Below are 22,787 nucleotides of genomic sequence, written 5' to 3'. Positions count from 1 at the left end.
ATGGTTGAGTTGGACGATGTCTGAGAGGTTTTGGGGTTACTGAGGATGCTGGATTTATAAATGAGCTGAAGTTTTCCTTCATTTCAAAAAGGTATGCTGTCTGTCCAATCCAGTCCATCCAACGGCCTCTTCAGCTTCAAAATTGACTCAAAGTTCACAACAGTCATTGACTTAAGGCCACTTTCTAGTTGACCTGAATCCTGAAAAGGTCAGAGATGGATTCAGCATCTTCAATAACCCCCAAAAAACCTTCAGGAGCGTCACAAGTGACCGTCCGGTTTTTCATTTCTGATCTTTAACATTTCCAGGTTTTCAAAGCTGGGAAGTAGACTAGCATGGCATGTTGCTGTCGTGCTAACGTGTATATGTTGGGCAATTAGCACAGTTAATTACAACTCCTTTCTGCCAACAAGGACAATGCCTCTACATTGGTTTGGTCAGTTGGGACGGGCTCGGAGGTCTTGGTGTTTATCGAATCCATATTTGAAACCAGAAAGTGACCTCATTTCAAATCTTTTTATTAGTTTTAGTTCATTTTTTATTTCTAGAGGCCGTTTGATTGTCTTTATTGGACAGATGATGAGCTATTTGAAGAAGTGGAAACACATCAGCTCATCTACAAATCCAGCATCTTCAATAACCCCCAAAACGTCTCCAATTTCATCCAAACTGACCGATACTGTATATTCATGCTAATTAGTGCAAGTCAATGTGAACATCGGCCAACATGTGCAAATTAGCACCCTACAGTTTCTAATTTCTAATCATCGACAAAGACTAGCATGTCATATTGCTTTTGCTTTAACGTTACCTTGTATATGTTGGGCAATCTGCACAGTTAAGTTGTGTTAATTAGCTTCATCACGTACACGGACAGTACCTCAACAATGGCTTGGTCGATGTAAACTGGTTCTGGGGGTTATTGGGACTCTGGAACCCCTTATCTTGCATTACTCACAGAAGACTTTGGGTATTTAGCACCTCCGGGTTCACATCAGGACTCTGCAGGCTGGCTAATGGACCCATGGTGTGGTGCTTCTTCACCTTCTGTTGTCTCCGCAGCGCTGTCGGACCCGATGAACGCGCGGCCAGATCATCTAGTGCGCGCCACTAATGAGATTATCGAGCAGTCAGACTTGTCACTTGAACTTGGGGCGGATGACAGGTGTAAGTCGCTCTAAGTGTCATAATATATGTGGACACATAATCGCTGTCAGGCTTTGGATTAGCGCACTGGCGGTGAACTTGGTGGCCTTGCATTTTTACTGTTTGTGGTTGGTTTTAATTAGTGTTGTCATGGAAACAAAGATACTGTCGGGATGTAAACGTGGCTTATTATCACAGAAAGTGTGGTTTAACTTACAAGTGATGGTCCGACTGAACTGGTGCTGAAATACACTTCGATTAAATATCGATCCATTTCATTTGTAAAGACCGAGCGTGCATTTGGGACTCCTTGGTAAACAGAAGCTCTTGCGGTTCAGTTTGTGGAGAGCACGTAAGGACTTGTGTGTGATATGCGTTAACTCACATCACACTTTTATCCAAAGCGACTTACATTCACTCAGGTCTGTTCCCACTACGACCTGCTGACTGCAGAGGGCTTTGAACCAGATCAGCGCTCTGAGCCACAGCCGCATTTGATGGATTTTGCTAGTTTATAACTTAACTTATGAGCCAGTATACCTCGCCTGGGGGGCCGAGCCCTTCGTATGATTTACTGTGTGTGGTAAAGCGTCCGGACCCCCCTGATGTAGTCCAATCAAATGTGAACCGCATAACGTATGCAGCGTCTCTTTGACGGGAGTCTGCAGTAATCGCAGTGAGGGAAGCGGATTACATGCCTGAGCATTGAGAGAGTAAATATGCAGTGATGATCACGTCTCTGAATTCATTACAGTTCAAAATGTCTTGTTGGTTAAAAAACAGAAGACTTGATTGCCATATCAATATTTGGTAACCCTAGCTTCACTTAAGTATAGACATCATTCAAATCAGTTTGAAACAAAGAACTAGGTTCATCAAATATTCAGAAAAGTGAAAACCGTGATCACATTGATTTGTAAATGACCACGAAATGTAAGTTCATTCAATTGGAAATGAATGAACTTACATTGAACCGGGGCACAACTTCGCTTCTCTGGCCGTATTCTAAAGTCTTTTTAAGGTCAAATAGGCAACAGGGATTTAGAACAGGGACCAAAGGAAAGCATTTACATGTTGTAGTTCAAACACCAGAAAAAGAATCAACGTATTATTTAGATCTGGTCCAAATGTCCAAAGGAGGATCCTGATACCCTGGATTTCTTTATATGCGAAATAAAAAAGGATCTATATGTTTAACAAAATCCTGCAAGTGAATTAGTTTCCCATAAACCAAACCTTTCCAAGTGCTCAAGACAGAAGTGAGATGCAAGGATTCTTTGGTCTCGGTGGAAACAGGTGAAACACAAAATGGGGGAAAATGCAATAAAAGTAAGAAATGTTTCGTTTATTTTTGCAAAGAGAGGACAGCGATGCACGTCCATGTCAGGGGTTCCTCTAGAAAGCATGAGGTGATCCGTGTGATCCTGAACAGTCTGGGTGTTTAGTGGAACAGAGTTCACAGCGGTACGAGCAGCAGGGATCCACACACTGACCGGCACACAGCTTCCTCTCACGCTGATCCAGGGTCTGCTGTTCCGAGGAAGATATGCACCCCAAAATGTCTCAGAGTGAAGACCTGCAGAAGAGCCAGAAACTGAGGATCTGCCCGGGAGGTTCCTCCGATAAAAACTCAATAAACTGCAGTCAAAACTCTGCAGATCCAACAGATGGATAAAAGATCAGATTGAACTATTTTAATCCTGCAGAAGATACGTCAATATAAGACCATAAATAAACACGTAGAAACAACAGAATGAAACGGTTAAACCAGTAAAAGAAAATAGCATTAAGAAAGATAAATTAAGGAACATCAAAACAGTTCATCAGTAAATAATATTCTCTCAGCCAAATATAAGAACTTGTTAGAATAGGAATGCAGATAAGACGTATATAAAGGGTAACATGACTATTTATTTCAGATAACATAAGATGTACTTCATTAATCCCAGATTGGGAACGGGTTTTGTTGCAGCAGCATGTAAAACTAAGTCATTAGGAATTAAAAAGGGTAGAAAATGAACAATTGTTCAATAGAAACTTCTCAAAATGAAAGATGAAACAGAACTTCAGAGTGAAAATATAAATATGTAAACTATCTGACCAATAAAGCCCTATTGAGGGGCTAAATTACAGCTGGCACAATTTAAAAGCAGGATGTTATTTAAATATATTGTGTAAGAATGGTATATTGAATTAGGTATTAAGGTAGAGTCCCTTTATAGCACTTTATCCCGACTATAGGAGCCCTCAAACCGCTTTACACCCACACGGCCATCGCCCTCCTTTAATAAAACAAGTAAACTTTGGAAAGATCTAAGTTTATAAGACCGTGAACACGTGGTCTGTGAGAGGAAGCTGCGTGCCGCTCAGTGGGTGGAATCCCTGCTGCTCGTACTGCTGGGGACTCTGTCTGCACGCTCTGTCAGCGACCACCAAACATCCAGACTGCTCGGGGTCCCCGGGGTCCTCTGCCGGGGCCTCTGACCAGGAGAGCCTCTGGAGATCTCTCCTCCTATTGTCTGATCCCTCTTAAATATATATCATACACAAGGTTTGGCATCGCTGTCCTCTCCTTTAACAACAAACTTTACATTTCTTACTTTTTTAATTCATGTTAATCCCTCTTCCCCATCTGACCTAAAAATCCCTTCAACAAAAGCCCAATTTTTTGTGCCACAGTTTACAAAAGGTGGTGTATCACCTGTCCCCCCTGCACCAATAATAACGGTATATATGAGAGAGGACAGTGAGACAAATACTCTACATGTAGCTGACTTAAAATAAGTGCATTTAACTACGAAATACAAACTGAAAAAGCGAGTTGTATTAGCTTTCAATGAGCCTAAGCATTGTGAGTGTGATATGCAGTAGTTATTATATGTATATATTATTGGTCACAGAGCAGGGGGACAGCTGATGTACCACAAACATGTGGCTTTTCTTAAAGGGATTTTAAGGTCAAATGGGGGAAAGTGATTAAAAAATAGTAAGAAATGTAAAGTGTATTGTTGTAAGACAGAACAGCGATGCCAAACCTTGCGTAAAGTATATATTTAGAGAGATCAGAATATAAGATCTCCAGAGGCCCCAGCAGAGGACCCCGAGCAGTCTGGATGTTTGGTGGTCGCTGACAGAGCGTGCAGACAGAGTCCCCAGCAGTACGAGAAGCAGGGATTCCACAAACTGACCGGCACGCAGCTTCCTCTCACAGACCACGTGTTCACGCGGATCCAGGATCTGCTGTTCCACGTCTGAGGAAGATCCGCACCCCCAAAGTTCCCCAAAACGTCTCAGAGTGAAGACCTGCAGAGGAACCAGAAACTGAGGGGAGGTTCCTCAGATGAAAGGCTGAATGAACTGCAGTCAAAGGCCCACAAATAATAGGATTACTATTATGGATAAATAGATGCATAGACAGGGAATTTAAGATTTCACTTTGATAATCCGAGAGGAAATTCTTGCGCTTTTAAAATGACATCAAAAACGAATAGAAAACACAAACTAAACTAAATCTAAATTTGAGTAAAACATAAAAAATAGTAAAAAGAAATGATTCAGTATCGCTCCTAGAGTAAGATCCATTAGGTCAAATAAGTAAACGAAAATAAAACACGAAACAATGACAAGGACGGTAAAAGGAGCGTTTTGCTCTTTTAATCCCGAGAAAACGACTAAAAAAAGAAACAGACAAAAAAAACAACTGCAATAAATATAAATGAGTCAGGAAGACAGAACAACAGAAAGGTACATTAAAGGAAAATATAAATGAAGAATGAAAACTGAAAACTGAAGCGACGTTATATCGAGACATTTTTAGTGGCACTAATATAGAAAACATATCTAAATTCACTCGGCCACTTTACTCACCTAAAATGTACATTTCCTTGTTTGTCCATAAAGGTAAAGACAACACGTGTATTTCAGAATGTAAACAAAGATGAATAAATGTAGAAAAAGCAGAAGATCTTGTGGCGCAGTGGGATAGTGCGCTGATCCTCAGACCAGACACTTCACCCATAATTGCTCCAGCAGAGATGAAAACTGTCAGGAAGTAAAAGCAGAGAGAGGAATGCAAACAATAATAGGGACTGTAGTTTAATGGTTGGGTGATGTATTTATGTTTGCAGTCTTAAAGGGATGGATTTAGGGGTGTGTGTACATAAATGTGATTATAATAAAAAGATGAATAAGTCTGAGCAACGCTAACTGCAGTTTTATCCACCGCCCAAGTTAAACACTAACAATAATGAGGAAGAGGAGCCTCTCCTCGGTCATTCTGTGTTGTTCTTAATAGTATTTTATGTAATTTGACGTCCAGAAAGCCGTTAACAGCCACAGAGTGAACGAGTGAGACAGAGTTGAAGGTGGATTGTTAAATCCCCGCTGAGACTCGTCCTCGCTTCGAGGCTTATCCCGTTTTTATTGAGCAGGAAGTCTAATCAATACGAGTCGCTGTTCGGATAATCGCTGCATCGTCTGAAACATGTGTCGCTCGCGTGTGCGACATCATGTCCCAAAAATATTGATTTTCCTTTTTTTTTAAAGACCAGCATTTTTATTTTTATCCAAAGTTTCTGTAGATAATTTTGTCAGATTTCAGTCAAAGAGAGGCACATTTTATTATTATTCAAAAGCCACTAAATTAAGCGGCTCTGTATGGATGCTGTTGCTAGGCAAAAACAAAAAAAACCTCCAGTTATTTTGAGATATTCAGTCACCAAATGTACACAAAGGAGCAGCTGATATACAGTATTTAAAGGATATATATATATATATTAATATTCAAATATGTATATTATATTATTTTCCAACAATTCCTGATTTTGATTTGAACAATCTTTTTAGAAAAGTTTTGTTTTATTTTGAAAAGAAATTGAAAAGTGTTATTTAAATAAAACAGTTTTTTTAAATAATATCAGAAATATCTTAATGTTCTAAAACTCTTATTAAGAAAACTTTTTTTTAATTATAATATAAAGAAATGATCTTAAAACTTCAAACAATTTATTTTATTTTGAAAAATAATGTTCAAAAATGTCTTATTTTTCAAAATAAAAGCTTCATTAAAGAGTGTTCCCGTAGTTGAGTGCACCTATTGTAAGTTGCACTGGAAAATCTGCACAACGTATCACTAACCGTAATAAATACTATAGTTTATTTATTTGTTTACTTGTTATTTTACCCCCAGTGTCCCCCGCATTGAAACACTGTTACCTGCTCAGTGCTCACACTCTCTCTATCGCCTTGCAGTAAGAGTTAAATACATCTCACGGTCTTAGCGGGGAAACTCGGGGTAATGTGTGTAAAAACACAAAACCCCTCCGAAAATCCCCTTAGTATCATAACACTCACTAAAGAGTTGGCAGGAATAATTATGTGAGAGATCCTGTTTAGGGATTCTCTTCAAAACACCCCAGGATCAGTGAAGGGGGTTAAATCTGCGGGGTAAAAGGTTAACCGTTAAGTATCGGGGTGTAGGAAACTCAATCATCGCATGATATGATGACCCTCGTGCAAAGTGGAACTTCTCTGATCACCTGCCTCCTCCTCGCTGTCTTTGAGGAATCAGTCGGTGATTAGATGTGAGTGCAATAATGCAAAGTCTTAGTCTGTGACATCCCCTCTGTCTGTGACACATTGAGGATTTGTGGAGTGTAAGATTAGAGCTTTAAATCTCTGCTTCCCAATTCGACCGTGTGGTGGCGGGCGGGGCAGTTGCTAGGTGTAGTCTGCAGACCAGGATGGAAAAACACTTGAGTGGCGTTTGAGTGGCGTCAACATTTGGATGCTCTCCTCTCACAAGAGTTCTGTCAGCCGGGTTTCATGATGAACTACTGCATCCCAGACATGTACGAGATGCCCCACTCCGGGGGTGGAGGTTACGCGGTGCAGGGCGGCGGGGGGGAGCACTGCATGTTCCAAGGTGAGGGTCCAGGGTTCGGATACTGCGAGCCCCAGCCTCTGCACCACCACCCGCCCTGCATGGAGCAAGCATGGCCGCCCAGCCAGCAGTTCTCCTGCGCGTACGCCGGCGGGCCTCCGGTGTTTAAGAGCGAGTTCTGCAGCCGGGACGTCCCTCTGAGTCACTTCCACCAACCGCCAGACTTCTTCCCCGAGATCTCACCTGACTTCTCTCACCTGCAGTGGATGCAGGGGGAGCACAGGAAAGGTACGGTGTCCGGGGGAGAGATAGTGAGGATTAGATTTTGGGGTGGAGGGTGAATTGTTTTGGGGTCGTCTCTCAGGGTTGTGTTTTTAGGGTCTGTTTGTGTTTGTTGTGTCATTTATTTAAAGAGTATTTTTTTATTATTATTATTTATTTTTTCCTTCATTTTTAAACTTTTTTTAAACTTTTTTTTAAAACTTTTTCTGAATTCTTTTTTTATTGTAATTTTTTTTTGTTGCACAACTTAAAGACAAACAACAGATGACAATATTTTTGGTGCAGACGTTGAATTCTCTGATTGTTTTGTGGTTTTCTCTCAGGAGTGCGCTTTTCTTTTAGTGTTTGTTTTTGTATTTATTAAGTAATTGTTGTGCAGTGTAGAGAGAGGCAGAACTCCCATTGGGGTATTTGAAGCTCCCACTTCAATATGAGTGGAACAGGAGCAACAGAACAGCAGATGGATGCTTTTTTAGGGTTTTTAGTCACATCATATAGATGTTTTGCCACTCAGGAAAAGCCATTTTTTATCATTTTGTACACCTAAGAGTAAAAGAAAACTGACCTCTGAAGGTGATCGTCTTACGAGGATGAAGATTTAAAGCTAGTTGCGTAAGAATGAACCGCTGATCTCGCTTTTAATCCAAATCGACTAACAATAAGTGCATTCAAGCGTAGAATCAGAAATCAGAAATCAATAATTCATCCTCCTGCTGCGGGGGAAATGTAAAGGAATAAAGCGGCATAAAGGAAAATCAATCAGAAGGTAATGAAGCAGCAGCGGGTGATAATGTGTAAAGAGTACTCTCAGCAGTCCTGCAGGTACACCTTTAACCGCTCTCAGTAAGCCAAAGCGTTCCAGTTGCTACGTACAGAAGTCAGAATGTGTTTATTGTTTTTGTATAATTGGCCGACGTGCGTAGGAAACAGGCGGGTTTTTAAGTACTCGATGCGAACAGGAACGCGTCTTCATTGATTCATCGATCGCCGAATCAATGGAGTCTGGGATTTGTGAATTACAGGGGTCATTAATAATCGTAAATCCAAGACTTAGCGCGGGATGCGGACGCTCGGCTCCGCTGCTTCTGATGCTCAGAGAGTTGGTATTGATTGATGGCGTGGCAACAGAAGGCCGATTCATAACACACCCCAAAAACACATATTGATCAGTTTCTTATATAAAGCCCTGAGCTCATTAAGCCCAATCCCACAATCGGGCCCGGTGTTAAGCACTCAATGAACCGGCTATGTGTGGGTGCTGCTGCTAGGCAAGAGTTAAGCTACTTTTCGATAATCGATCACCAAATGTACGCGAGGAAGCGGCTGATATACAGTATTTAATACATAGATTTGTCTTTGATCCCGTCTTGTTCAAGAATTTGAAAGAGTGAAGAAGGAACAAATAGATCCTTTTAAAGGTTATTGCAGAGAGCTGATATCTGCCATACTTTGCAGCGTTAACAGAAGTTGAAATATTTTGTGTTTCCTCTTAAAAACAGGGCGGTTTCTTCCTTGGCCCATGCTTCACTTTGTCACCAATTTATATGAAAATGGGGCCAAAAGCTTTTTCTACAGACAGACAAACAGAAGACAGAACTCCTCTTTGACGGCGTGAATAAGAACTCAAATTGGTAAAAGTAAAAACTCAATACGTCACTTTCAGATAAGTCACCAAATTTACCCAAAGGAACTTTTGATATACAGTATTTAAACAGAACTACCTAGGTTTGTCTTTGATTTCCTCTCAAACGGTTTGTATTTTAATTTAAGAAGCAACAACACGGAGAAATGTAAACTGGAAGCGCCTTCGAAGAGCGTTTCCTACATTCCCTACATCGCGAGGGTGGAAGAAGTTATGTGTATCCTCCGGAAAATTAGGTGGTTTCTTTCTTGGTCCATGCTTCACTTTTCCACCAATTTTCATGTATTTTGGGCCAGTAGTTTTTCCTGCAGACAAACAAAACCTATATACTCAAAAATATATATATATGAAAAAACGGTCATTATTAAAACCACCTCTTAATTTACCAGTTTATTTAATCAAATCAAATCCAGGAGGAAAACAGGCGAGAAATGAAGTCATGATTACAAAACAAGGGATCTGTTTTCCTCCCAGTAACATGACATTACATCACCTTTTGTTTAGTTCACACTGAAGTGCATCACACGTGAAAATACAAATCTCAAACCGTGAGAATCCGGAAAGTGCATTGGCTTCAATTGTGCCGAACGTTCGGAAGTGAGGCGTTTATTTTAGTTTCGGTGCAGTCAACAACGGTTTACTCACCGTGTGTTCTCCTCTGCAGGGTACATTCCCAGTTACCTGGACAAGGATGAGCTCTGTGTCGTGTGCGGGGACAAAGCCACGGGTTATCACTATCGCTGCATCACCTGTGAAGGGTGCAAGGTAACTCAGGTGATCATTTGAGGCTTAATTAGATGCATTTATTGAACGGTGTCTGACTTTGTACCTGTCTGCTCTGCAGGGTTTCTTCAGGCGGACGATCCAGAAGAACCTGAACCCGACCTACTCCTGTAAGTACGAGGCGAAATGCGTCATCGACAAAGTGACGAGGAACCAGTGCCAGGAATGTCGCTTCAAGAAGTGCATCGCGGTGGGAATGGCAACCGACTGTGAGTTTACAGACGAGGGGAATAAAAAACTAGGGTTAGGGTCGGACAGGGGTCAGTTGAGATGCATTACGATGAGCGAGGGTCTACATTTACTCCACGTGAAGTCCTTTTCAGATGCTTTTATCTGCTTTCTCTTCCTCCACATTCACCACATCTTTTTGCATACTTTGTTGAAGACATTTAATGACCAAGAACAATGCAAAATGTAGACTATAAAAGGTTCAATGTGCATAGAATATGTGAAGAGAACCTTCCAGCTGCAGTTTGTCCCTAAAAGTCTAAATCTTGTGCTTATTTAATCTGAAGAAAATGCACTAGCACTTAAACTGAATTTGCTTAATTGACGCTACTTGTAGGATCCTTTGGTGCTGATGTTGCATCCTGATAGCTGAATGCTTTGAAGGTCTGAAAAGTCAACAAGACCATGCATTCGTTTATTATTGATGTAGAATGTAGACACGTACAGGTAGAAGGAAATGTAGAATTTGCATAAAAGAGATGTGTTACAAAGGCAGTCAAAACTGTTGCTGATGAAAGACTTTTTGGATATTTTTGGATTAACCTCTTCTAGCTGCTTCCTCCCTTCCCTCCTCCTCCTCCTCTTCCCTCCTCCTCCCTCTTCAGTGGTGTTGGACGACAGCAAGAGGCTGGCAAAGAGGAAGCTGATTGAGGAGAACCGGGAACGCCGTCGGAAAGAGGAGCTTCAGAAGACGGCGTGGGACCGCCAGGAGCCGACGCAGGAGGAGTGGGATCTGATCCGCATGGTGACGGACGCCCACATGACCACCAACGCACAGGGAAACCACTGGAAGCAGAAGCGGAAATTCCTGGTGAGACATCGAACGCCTCCGTCGCTCGCCAAACAGCCTCCATCGTAATGATGCAAAACCGCCCCCCTCACAAACCCCCCTGTGTCCCCCCCCCCCCCCACCTCCACCACTGTTCCCTGTGTTAATATGTCCATGTGTTTTTTTGTTCTCCTTGTAGAGTGGGGACAGTTAGCGGGACGATGGAGCAAAAGTGTGTTCCTCAACACAATAATGGAACTTCTTACGCTCGTCTTTTTTATGCAATGATCTCTAAATCGCTAAAACTAATAAATTGCTTTTTTTGTTCCGTTTTTCATTTTCCTCTCTCTTCACCCCTCACACCTTTTTATTTTTTTTGACTAATTTTGTTTTGCGTTGTGAAATCTAATCGCTTTGTCCAGATTTATAAAACGTTTTCCACTGTTGACTTTTGGGTTTCTGTGGCACGATCGAAAAAACACAAAAATGTAACCGTTTTTTTTTTACGGATTTTCACTAATTTGTCGAGAACTTTAGGAAAAACGTTGAAATTAGCGCCTTAAAATTCAGGGTTTCTTTCGGGAAAGTCACTTTACCATGCGTCACTTAACACAGACAATAAGTTCCGTAAAATTAAGGGATTTATTCACAACTTCTGCGATTTTATCACATTATCTTCTGCCGAAAAATACTCAACACTCTGTTGAAAACACGGGAACTCATTTAGGTCGTGAACACTCCCGTCGCACCTTTTAAATATGTGTCTGTTGTTTACGACAAAATAGAGAAACATTTCCGAGTCGTAAAGTGTGAAAAAAATACCCCCAAAAATATCCACAACTTCCCAAAAACATCTGAAATATTTGACTTCATATTCCGATATATGTTCTGGTAAAGTCCCTTAAATATGCGTCATTAACAATATTGAGGAATCTTTTCGCTATTTTGGGGATTTTATCTTGCCGTTTCCTGCCAAAAAAGTACTGGAAGCTGAGGTTTACGTAGAACATGAGAACTGTTTCATTGAAGTCGTGTAAATTTTCCGTCCCGCCTTTTGGATTTCATTCAGATTTGGTCTGTAATTTAAAACAGATTTCTGAGTCGTCGAGTGTGAAAAAGCTCTAAAGTCATACTTTTTTTTAATCGTCGCTAAAGCAGAAGCGTTTTTTATCTAACTTGTCGAGAATTTTACAAAAGCGGCTGAAATGAGAGACTTGAAATTCTAAAAATGTAAGAATTCATTCAGTATTGTTGCGATTCTATCCGGTGCTTTTCAGCCAAATCGTACCGTATGAGTGCGTTTACGTCGTTGAAAGACATGAGAGCTGGTTGATTTAAGCCGTGCTAATCTCCCGTCACGCCTTTCAGATGTAAAAAAAAGACTTGTCTGTTATTTACGACAGAAATCGAACTCGTCCCGCGTCGTTGAGTGTTTCGGAGGACCTGATCGAGTCTCGACTCTTGCCACAGAAACCCATCCTGAATTTCTCTGCTCACCTGTTCTCTATCTGCTCACTCTGTCATCTGTCTTCAGTTTAACATGTTTTCCTTTTAGTTGGCTTCACCACGGGTTCTTCATTCAAACTTCACAATTCCTGTTGATTATCCAACAGGTCGAGGAAGCAATGCTTCTTAATGAAATAACATGTAATTTATTCTATACTTCTGACCAGAGTGCTGCGGGGGTGAAGGAAGATAAGGTACGGAAACCAAACTGCTTTTCAACCCGTGCTTCATACAGTGTTTACCTTTACATGCATTGAATTAAGAGTCTTTAAGACCTTAAAGTAAATCCATAAACTTCACACTTAACCTCACTCAGATAACCAGTTGTGCTCCAGTTTATTTACCACTCCGCTCTTTGTTCTTCAGCCTGAGGAAATTGGTCAAGCATCGATGGTCAATACGCCTGAAGGAAACAAAGTGGACATAGAAGCCTTCAGTCAGTTTACAAAAATTATCACCCCTGCCATAACCCGAGTGGTGGACTTTGCCAAAAAACTGCCTATGTTTTGTGAGGTGAGGATAATGCTTCGCCTCGTTTTAACATGCTATTATTGTGCCAGATTACAAAATTATAACCAGGAAGAGGGTTTGAAAGATGCAGAAGAATGATGTTAATTGACCTGAGACAAATAGCAGGTAGGGCTTCAGTGAACTCATTATTGATGAATCTTACTTGATTTTTTAAACTTGTCTGAATTAAACATATTTTTGGAGTTAATGTAGGCTATGGCAAACGCTAAGAGTATTTGCTATCTGAATTAAATGCTTGATTTGAATCTTAAAATGTGAATTTATTGGGATTTAATGTCAAAATAATGCTAATGGTTAGCCCTTTGGTTAGTTAGCTAGCAAACAGTTAGCTGCTTTCTTTTACGGTATAAAGGTATAAACTTTATTGAGTTTTTAATATAAAGTATGTTCGTCTTTCATTTGAATGAAGTGAACTGACTCTCAATAAAGCCTTGAAATAACTTCCATGGATTACTAATGCTTATGGTATTGGCCATCTTACCAGTTATCTAAAAGTGTAGCTACGAGTTGCTGCTTCATGCTACATTTCCCAGTAAAAATGAGAGATTTCTGCGTGCTATCTCTCAATTAGCCCATTGGTCCGCTAACAGAGCATATGTCTCCTCTCCGTACCTCCAGCTGCCTTGTGAAGACCAGATCATCCTGTTGAAAGGCTGCTGCATGGAGATCATGTCACTGCGGGCGGCGGTCCGATACGACCCCGAGAGCGAGACCCTGACGCTGAACGGCGAGATGGCCGTCACGCGAGGGCAGCTTAAGAACGGCGGCTTGGGGGTCGTGTCGGATGCCATCTTCGACCTCGGCGTGTCGTTGTCGTCCTTCAACCTGGACGACTCCGAGGTGGCTCTGCTCCAGGCCGTTATCCTGCTTTCATCTGGTAAGCCCTCGTTGTCCGGATTCACACTCCACCTGCAAACGAGCCGTTATCTTTAGCCCATTAAGCTCCATTTTGAGCTCACTTCAGCCCATTAAGGGGGCTGTCCGGGTCCTCTGAGGTCGGGCCGTGTGAGGTATTTAGAGATGATGGTGTTTAGAGAAAAGAGGCAGGAGGAAGAGCACGGAAGCTTGTGCACCGCTGTGGCAAAGCACTGTACCGACCTCAGAATCCTAGGATAATTTAAGGCTTACCTTACCTTACCTACCAAACTCCCCCAACAAAACCAGTCCTGAACTCACCATTTAACCCTCCCAAATCACCCAATTCGATCAGACCAGAACCCCTTCATTCAGTCGGTAGAATTAGAGTGTTTATCAATAGTCTTGTATCTGAAGCATGAGTATTCAGCTCCGTCAGAAAAGGCTCTCGGTCACAAAAAAGTGGTTAAAATGTTCTAAATGTTGCATCCTTGATGTTTAAGATGGATTAAATCAGTTTTAGCTGTCCGTGTACTACAGTAAAGCTGTAATGTGGATAAGTCACTCATGCAATCTCACTTTGAAACATCCAAACTCTCCCTTTAACTCATTCTTTAATAGACTGCCAGACGTTGTGTAAAGCGATCCCATTCGTAGAGGGAATATAGTGCGTTTTGGAAGTCATTTATACGGGGATTTTCCGCACAAAGAGGGAAATAATGTGCCTCCAGTGAAGCTGTGCTCCCTCAGCTTGTGTATACAGTATTTTCTTGACATGAAATCCATACCAAACTGACCGTCAGCATTGTGAGGAGCTCCGTGCAGCTGCTGCTCTGCATCTCATTGAAGATCAATACTGTTCCTCTGTGGGCCGAACAGGGACCCATCTGCCAATCAATACCCCGTCCCAGCTCAAACACTGGAACCAATAATGCAGGGTTGAGTTTCGTAGTTATTCAATTTACACTTAAAATGATAATAGAAAAGCAGCTGGAATAAATTAAAGTCAATAAACATGGTATTAATAACACTTTCTCTTTGGTGCACCTCTTTCTGCCGCTTCAGAGAGTCTTTTTTTGTGTGTGTTGTTTATTTATTTAACCTGAGTGACCTTTCCATCTCCTTAACTTGATCGGCCATGCTGGTGCGTTCTCCGCCCACTGATTAGCACTTGTTTACTTCAATGCGGGTTAAGTGTGCAATTAAGTTTGTCAGCAGATTACAGGAAACACCAGGAAAAATACCGGCTGGAAACCATGTAATGCCGGTTGAAAGGTTGATGCATTTAGCAGCAGAGGGAGGTGCCTCTACCTACTGATGAGAACAGCTGATAAACCATAACATTTTATAACGCTTTTACGCAAATTATACCGAGTAGATGTTTCCGACAAACACCCAGGCTTATCCAATACGGAGGAAACGAAGGGTTTCAAGTGTTCGAAGAACTCAGCAATTACTGCTTTTATAACCAAAGAAATCACGCTATGGAAACAAGTCTGTCGTACCGTTAGATACTTACCAAAAGTGTGTGTGTCGCGATGATAATGAAGTGTCTGTTGCAGTTCCAATTTCTTCCTTTCCTGTCATACCTTAGCACGTCTTTAGCCGCTACAGGAGGAGGAGGACGATGAGTTTGTTTACAGTATCACTAAATGTACCTTTCAGGCGCTCTAAGGTTTATAATGTTTCAAATTGTTTGTATGTCTTCTTTATGTTCATACTTTAGAACTGTCACTGACTTGTGTTGTAGTATGCTCCTGCAACGCAAACATTTCCCAGTCTGTAAATCTCTAAATCACAACTCGGCACATGGGGCTACATGTTTCTCTATACATGTCATTATATTGTAGTAATCCCTGTGTCTTTCTTTTATACTTTATTATGTCTTTGGACACATTGGAGTTAGGGTTAGGGTCACCTCTGAGTGCTGAAACAAAGTGCCAGGTATGAGAACTAAGACCCAAAATAACAACCTCTCTTCTTCTTTGTCCTCAAACTAAATATACCTTTTAGGCCAGGGGTGTCCAAACTGTTTTCCACATACAGAAACATAGGCCCCTCACTAGAGGTGGGGTATATTGCTTCATATGTTAAGTTATTAGTTGACTAAATCAATCAAATGTAGGTAAATGATTCTTTATACTTGACAGCCTACATCTCAGCTCTCCTCAGGGATTGATTTATATTGTTCGAGCTCCTTCCTTCACACAGAAGCCTCAGATGGCTGATGATAGGGGGCAGAGGGTCTATGCTAAAAGGTCTCTTTATCAACTAAGAGTTGATTTAATGGACTGAATTTGTTTGACAGTGGGATCATTAACACATGGAGAGGTATATATTTAAGAAGTACAATATAAGACGAGAACAAGTCTCCAATTACAATACACTTTTTGAATTAGCTGGACTCCCCTGTTTTAGGCGCTCACACGTCTCTGTTCGTCCGTTCCTCCCCAGATCGTCCGGGCCTGAGCAGCGTGGATCGGATCGAGCGTTGCCAAGAGGAGTTCCTGCTGGCCTTCGAACATTACATCCACTACCGCAAACACAAAGTGGCGCACTTCTGGCCCAAGCTGCTAATGAAGGTGACGGACCTGCGGATGATCGGCGCCTGCCACGCCAGCCGCTTCCTGCACATGAAAGTGGAGTGTCCCACCGAGCTATTCCCTCCCCTCTTCCTGGAGGTCTTCGAGGACTGACCAACGGATTTTAATGTGTGTGTGTGTGTGTGTGTGTGTGTGTGTGTGTGTGTGTGTGTGTGTGTGTGTGTGTGTGTGTGTGTGTGTGTGTGTGTGTGTGTGTGTGTGTGTGTGTGTGTGTGTCAGCGCCAGCAGAAGGCCCGTCACAATGAACTCTGTTAGCACTACTGAGTGTCACTTCATTCCATAGCTTAGCTCGCTGGTCTAGTTTCCGGATGATCCATTCCTTACAGTGCGGGTACATGTGAATAGCATTTCCTTTTTGTTGTTGTTGTTATTGTTGTGGATATAACCTCTCACCTCGGATTTTACTCTTTTTGTTTTGATTGATTGTACAGTCGGCATAATTTAATCAACACTTCGTTAGAAAAACGTGCAAAAAAGGTCTTTCCTTGTTATTTTGTTGGAGGCGGCTCACGATCGATCCGTTAGCTTTTTATGTGTTCCATGGATGGTGTGTTCACCGTCAGTCGTCCGTCTGGTGAGAGTCAGTGTCTCGCCGTCATACTGTGACCGTTAACACACACCCGCCGGCTTCATACGTCTCCACATCACAAAGCTGCGTTCAGGAAATGTCGGAAAGATCTGAATCTGCAACAAAACCCGGGCGGGATCTCTTCTCTTCCTCTGAGACAACGGTATTCAAACCCTTTAACACTACAGTATTGATAATCACCCTCAGAGCACACGAGTATATCTCCTGCCTTTACTCCAGGAACGTTACCTCTGCTACGCTACAGCATCTTTAGCATACGATGCTAAATACGATAGAGCGGTGCAGGGATGACGTAGTTCTGTACGCCGACCCGGAAGTAAGCTGCATGGGTTCCCTCGACTACAAAGCAATGTGATTTCTCCAGAGGCTTTTGGAATATTGTAAAAAATAAGATCTGTGCTAAAGGAACGCTCACTGCTGATGTGTTAATGTCGTAGGACGTGATCCGTCTCTCAAACAGAGACCTCATTTCCAGCTATTTTCCAAAAGCCTACGGAGAAATCCCACTGACTCTGAGACGAGGGAACCGGAAGAAGTAAAATGCTAACTCACTTCCGGGTTTTAGGACTCATTCCTGCACCACTCTGTACACCGGGCAGTTGCACTATGACAGCACATTAGGGCCATGCAACCAAAAAATGTATTTCTTTGTAAAAAAAAAAAAAAAAAAGCAGGGGTTTATTTCTGACAGCACATGAGGGTTCAAAAGAAAGATGTATATATTCAAACAACGAGAGGAGGTGCTGTTCTAAAGGGGAGTTTCAAAGATTGATTTTAACGTAGGTTGCTTTAAAGGGCCGCCTCACGGTTATTAAGAAAGCCGAATTATAAAGCAATGAGTGGATCAACAGGAAAACAGTTGGAGAAATTCCCTTCCATTCTAAGGATTTATTTGTAGATGTTATTTAAAATGTAATATCTTGGAATTTTGTGGGATAAGTTTGAGAAAATAAGCGTCATCTCAACCCTTTTCTGTCCACGTTGGACCCTAGATGAATGAACCAGGAGGATAAAAGGTGCTTTATATATCGGAAAGCACTTGGAGGAGCATGGCCCTGATGCTCTGTCATAGCTGCATCCTGGGAATGAAGATCTTCCTCGTTTCCATTTCTCTTTTTCTGCATCTTTTTTATACACCACCATGGAAACGGACAAAGTTTAGAAACACGAACTGACCCTCAGCGATTCAGATCAACTTGGAAAGGAACGCAGCGTTTTAAACCCCAGAGGCCGGTCCGGTCCGGACAGGTCCGGCCAAACTCAAGCACATAATGACACTGATGTCAGGAAAAAGACAATCACACAGTACCATGTTTTTGTGTAACGATGCCACATGCTGTGCCAAAATCAAGTGAACGATGCCCTCCGTATTGAACCCCTGCTTTAGAGCGGGTCTGCATGCCGCACACACTCAGTCCTCGTCAGCAGCTTCAAAGCAAACTTCAAAACAAGACTTCATCTCACTAGGAATCACATCCCCTGAAAGCATCCGTTAAATCAGAGCATCACGGGGGGCTGCAGATTTGGGGTTGCACAATTTATTCTGACTGATATTGCAATATTGGATATTTAGCCTCATCATTCTGAGACGTATGACCCTGGTTCTTCAGAGCGTCTGTTCCAAATAAAGGTATCTTATTGAGACCGTAGAGAACGCTTTGCAGGCTGGGAAGCGCCTGTCCTTAGTCCCGTTTATATGTAACCGCTGTAGCATGTTTGCACACCGTACTGTAGTCAGGGGGAAGTGGGTGTGATCTAAACTGGGTTGTATCTCGGCAGCACAGTCCATAATTCAGAATAATAATTAAACATATTTTGCCAGTAACAACTACTTCACCTCCTGCGATTTTTGGATATCGCACCATATTTCTATAAAATTGTGCAGCCCTATAGTTGCAGAAATGTTTGTCACCCTCCTCTGGTGGCCTGCATTCACACTAACACACAAACATGCACAGACACCTGCACAATATGCATGGATTTGGTTGGACTATGACTTTTGGTGGCCTCAGATCCATCGTCAGCGAGGTACACCGAGAGCTGGTGTGAAATCGTAGCTTTCCTCGGTCTTATTTGATCCGGTATGTTCTCTGTTCTGTTTGCTGGAAGCCTCTCTATGGTGTTGTCGTTTGCAATGTGACAAAAAAACATGTTTGCTCTGTATATCTCGCTTCCTCCAGCTGCACACTACTCCTCAAAAAGCCGCTTGTGTTTCTACTTGTTCCTCTCTTTCTGTGAAGTGATGCCTTTTTATCCAAGTAATAGACTTGCTGCAGTGTTTGAATGAACCCGGACCTCACACACACACCTCGAAGAACTGTACAAACTCAAAATAAATGCACAGACAATCAGAGGGAGAGACATGGAGGCGAGAGGGGGTGGGGGGCACCAGAGCCATTTTGGAAAAGTAGCATTGGCCACGTTTACATGCACCTTGTGGTTGGGAGTCTTAATGTGAGGCTGTTTGCAGGAGGACGATCGAGCCTGAACGGAGCCGGTAGTAAGTGGCAGAACCATCGACATTCCTCACTTTGGTTTCAGCTTCACGGATTAATTAAACCAATATAATGTCAGTAATCAGGGCTGGTTGCACAAACATGCACAGTAAGAAGAGTCTTAATTCTGCCCTTTGCTTTGTCTAATGTCCCTTTTTTAAAACCAAATCCTCCCAGGAACTAAACTCAGGAACTAAATGAGGACTTAAAAGTCCCCTCGATGCATCTTAAGAACCTTGAGCAGCTGCTAACATGAGATGTACCTCAAAAGCATTTCAACTTTGCGTGAGACTTACTTTCTCGAAGCAATGAGACCAAAAGACACACTCACTCATCTGGTCTTTGGAATTCGGATGCATGACTTTGTATAACAGTCAGCAACATGCTACGCTAACAGCGTCTATTGCTTGACCGTCTGAATGAAATCTGCCGTGTGTTTTAGGGTTGTGTGTAACCATCATTTGTTCTTTGAAAGCTGCTGGACCTTCTACCTCAGGAGCAGGGACTGAAGTTCCTAGTTTCTGTAAATAGTTCTGGGTTCCTGCATTCGTAAAGGGCCACAAATTGCACAAAATTTTAAAAATCCAACTTGTATTTATTGACTTTTTTTGCCACGAAGCGTCCTATAACTCTTCCATCAGGAGGAACGTTTCGGAGAGGATGCAGATACAGAAACACAAATGTTCCAGAACAGATAAAGAACCATCTGCAGCAGCTCTTCAACACATGCAGCATTTAGAGAACATTCAGCAGCTTGAGGAAACATGAGCATCGTTTACTAAAAGCTGCAGAAACCACACGCTGCAAAGACGTGCTATTTGCTTATTAGCACATCCTGCAGAAACACAGCTGGATCCGGTACACAACAGTTTGATTTTAAAAACCTACTCTGTATATTCGCTGTGGAGGTGCAGAGGTTAGCTAATGGTTTGGCTATAGACTTACGGCTACGGATAAAGATTGAATCCTGAAATTAGACTCATAGCTATCACAGCTTCTCATGTCCTTCACAGATAAAGCCTCTTTATCGTTGACCGTATAACTCCACAATACCCTCCGTTGTTTATGCCCCAACAAGTATAAATATATCTTTTGAATGCTCCTTTTCTTCAGCTTTGCTCTAGCTATTGAGAGTCTTGTTGCGTGCTGGGAGGAATAAACACTGCAGGGTCGTTTAGGGTCGTGGACATGAGATAATCGGGACCAAGGAGATTTAAAACAGTGTCTTATCGGGATCTTAAAGACCTCCACGATAAGATGGTTTCGTGGAATGAAAGACAGCGTCATCAGCATAGAGGCGGACTTTTTGTTGGCTCCAATGTGCGACCAGCCCTGATTTCTTTATAGTCTTGAGTTCATAGCCTGGCTTAATGACCTCCCAGAATTTACCACATCTTTTACAGTGAGCTCAAGTTTGATGCAACACCATTATCTTAACTCAGATAGAATAATACCCTAGGTGAAATCCATTGCATAAAGAAAGCGTATTAGGCTTTGTGCAACCAGCTACTGGCTCCTAAGCTCCCAAGGAAAGTGCTTCATTAGGTCTCTCTGCAATTTGGTGGCGCAACAGTGGATTAAAATGAGCTTTTTGGCTAAAAACGGTAGAGTTCATTCATAATAGTAACATTATGGGCAAAGCAACTATGAAATATGAAGATCAAAGATGCTCAAATACAGTAAAGCTGAAGAGCCTGTGATTAGAGACTTTTGTTAGTGCAGCTTCAACCCCCAAAGTAACTTAAAAGACATCCAATGTGAAATTCATGCTGGTTGTTTGTAGTTCAAATTGCAAATGCCTGTATTTTTGTTGGTAATGGAAACTGGAGATAATAACCCTGGGAATATGTTAGTATTTCTACTTGATATGTTGGTGCATGTAAGCGTGGCCGGTACCGCCTGCTGGTCCAGAAGACGTTTACTGTTCCCTGCGAGGTGCCGCTCGCCCTCATCGCGCGCTCTCTTACTCTTACTCAGTTACAAACCAATAACCAGAGTCGCACCATAGAAAAGCTATTTTACCGTACAAAGGAAAAAGGATGTATATTTTCAGACTGCAGATTTTTTTTACGGATGTTGTTCGCATAATATGATATTGTTTTGCATAGTGTTAAAATAATAATACTGTATCTTGCTCTCAAACCACATCTCTGCGAGAAGAGCAATGAATCATGAAAAGATAAACACTTACACAGTGCAGCGTTAGTTCTGCTGCTTAAAAAAAGGCTGTAGCTGGACTTCACAGAACACGTTCAGAACCAGCGTCAGAGACAACGTCATCACCGTCGACACAGACTTCTCTCCTTGTGTGTTTGAGTGTCTTCTTGTGCATCTGTTCAAACTGGAAACCGTCACCGAGAGAAAGGCAGTGAGATGAAATGTGTTTTAGGTTTAGGAGCGAATCTGTGGCAGCAGAAACAGAAGATAGCAGAACGTCTTTTTTGTATTTGCTGTTACTTGCACTCTGCGTTTACCGGAGACAGCGTCCGGGGATCCGCCGTCCCGCCATGGACAGGGGTCGGGAGGACACGATGACTGACAGTGATTGCAGCTAATGTGAATTGGCTCTTGAAAATAAAGATGGTTTTGAGAGAATTTGACTTTGTGTTTCTTTGTGTTGCAAAGGACTGGCTTCACCTTTGTTTGTTGCTCAGCATCATTTATAATGTGATCCTGCATCTTAATGACTTTTACTAACGACATTACAGGCCTTCGTATGATGGCATACCGTCTTTGACTTTTTAACGACGTGCTATACTGTGACTTTATGAATGACTTAGTGACCTGATGGTTGTATCACTTTACATGCACTGTCATTATTCAGAGAGCGTGCAGTACTCATCTGATCTCCAACAGACTGCTGCGTTACACTCCTCAGACTTTCAACGACTTTCCACACCAGAACCTTTAGGACTTACCACACCAGAACCTTTATGACTTACCACACCAGAACCTTTAGGACTTACCACACCAGAACCTTTATGACTTACCACACCAGAACACCAGAACCTTTAGGACTTACCACACCAGAACCTTTATGACTTACCACACCAGAACACCAGAACCTTTAGGACTTACCACACCAGAACCTTTAGGACTTACCACACCAGAACCTTTATGACTTACCACACCAGAACCTTTAGGACTTACCACACCAGAACACCAGAACCTTTAGGACTTACCACACCAGAACCTTTAGGACTTACCACACCAGAGCCTTTAGGACTTACCACACCAGAACACCAGAACCTTTAGGACTTACCACACCAGAACCTTTAGGACTTACCACACCAGAGCCTTTAGGACTTACCACACCAGAACACCAGAACCTTTAGGACTTACCACACCAGAACCTTTAGGACTTACCACACCAGAACCTTTATGACTTACCACACCAGAACCTTTAGGACTTACCACACCAGAACACCAGAACCTTTAGGACTTACCACACCAGAACCTTTAGGACTTACCACACCA

At 42.2% G+C, this 22,787-nt stretch overlaps 1 protein-coding gene across 13 annotated transcripts in view; it reads left to right on the top strand.

Annotated features, from left to right (window-relative positions):
• Positions 1-21,905, top strand: part of thrb (thyroid hormone receptor beta) — an 86,520-nt gene extending 64,615 nt beyond the window's left edge. For 11 of the 13 annotated variants that reach the window (XM_063898962.1, XM_063898957.1, XM_063898953.1 and 8 more), the window contains 7 exons: positions 9,616-9,716; positions 9,796-9,943; positions 10,568-10,773; positions 12,345-12,431; positions 12,604-12,750; positions 13,387-13,645; positions 16,078-21,905. In XM_063898962.1, the coding sequence (XP_063755032.1) occupies positions 9,616-9,716; positions 9,796-9,943; positions 10,568-10,773; positions 12,345-12,431; positions 12,604-12,750; positions 13,387-13,645; positions 16,078-16,319 (1,190 nt within the window). In that variant the 3' untranslated portion in view covers positions 16,320-21,905. Of the gene's footprint in view, positions 1-6,112; positions 7,316-9,615; positions 9,717-9,795; positions 9,944-10,567; positions 10,774-12,344; positions 12,432-12,603; positions 12,751-13,386; positions 13,646-16,077 lie in introns of those variants that run through there. The other 2 variants (XM_063898950.1, XM_063898949.1) reach the window with 2 other exon arrangements.
• Positions 21,906-22,787: the final 882 nt, after the last annotated feature.

Source organism: Eleginops maclovinus, chromosome 13 (assembly GCF_036324505.1).
Source record: "Eleginops maclovinus isolate JMC-PN-2008 ecotype Puerto Natales chromosome 13, JC_Emac_rtc_rv5, whole genome shotgun sequence".
Lineage (NCBI taxonomy): Eukaryota > Metazoa > Chordata > Actinopteri > Perciformes > Eleginopidae > Eleginops > Eleginops maclovinus.
Note: the sequence above shows the minus strand (reverse complement) of the source record. Positions and strands in the feature narration are given on the sequence as shown.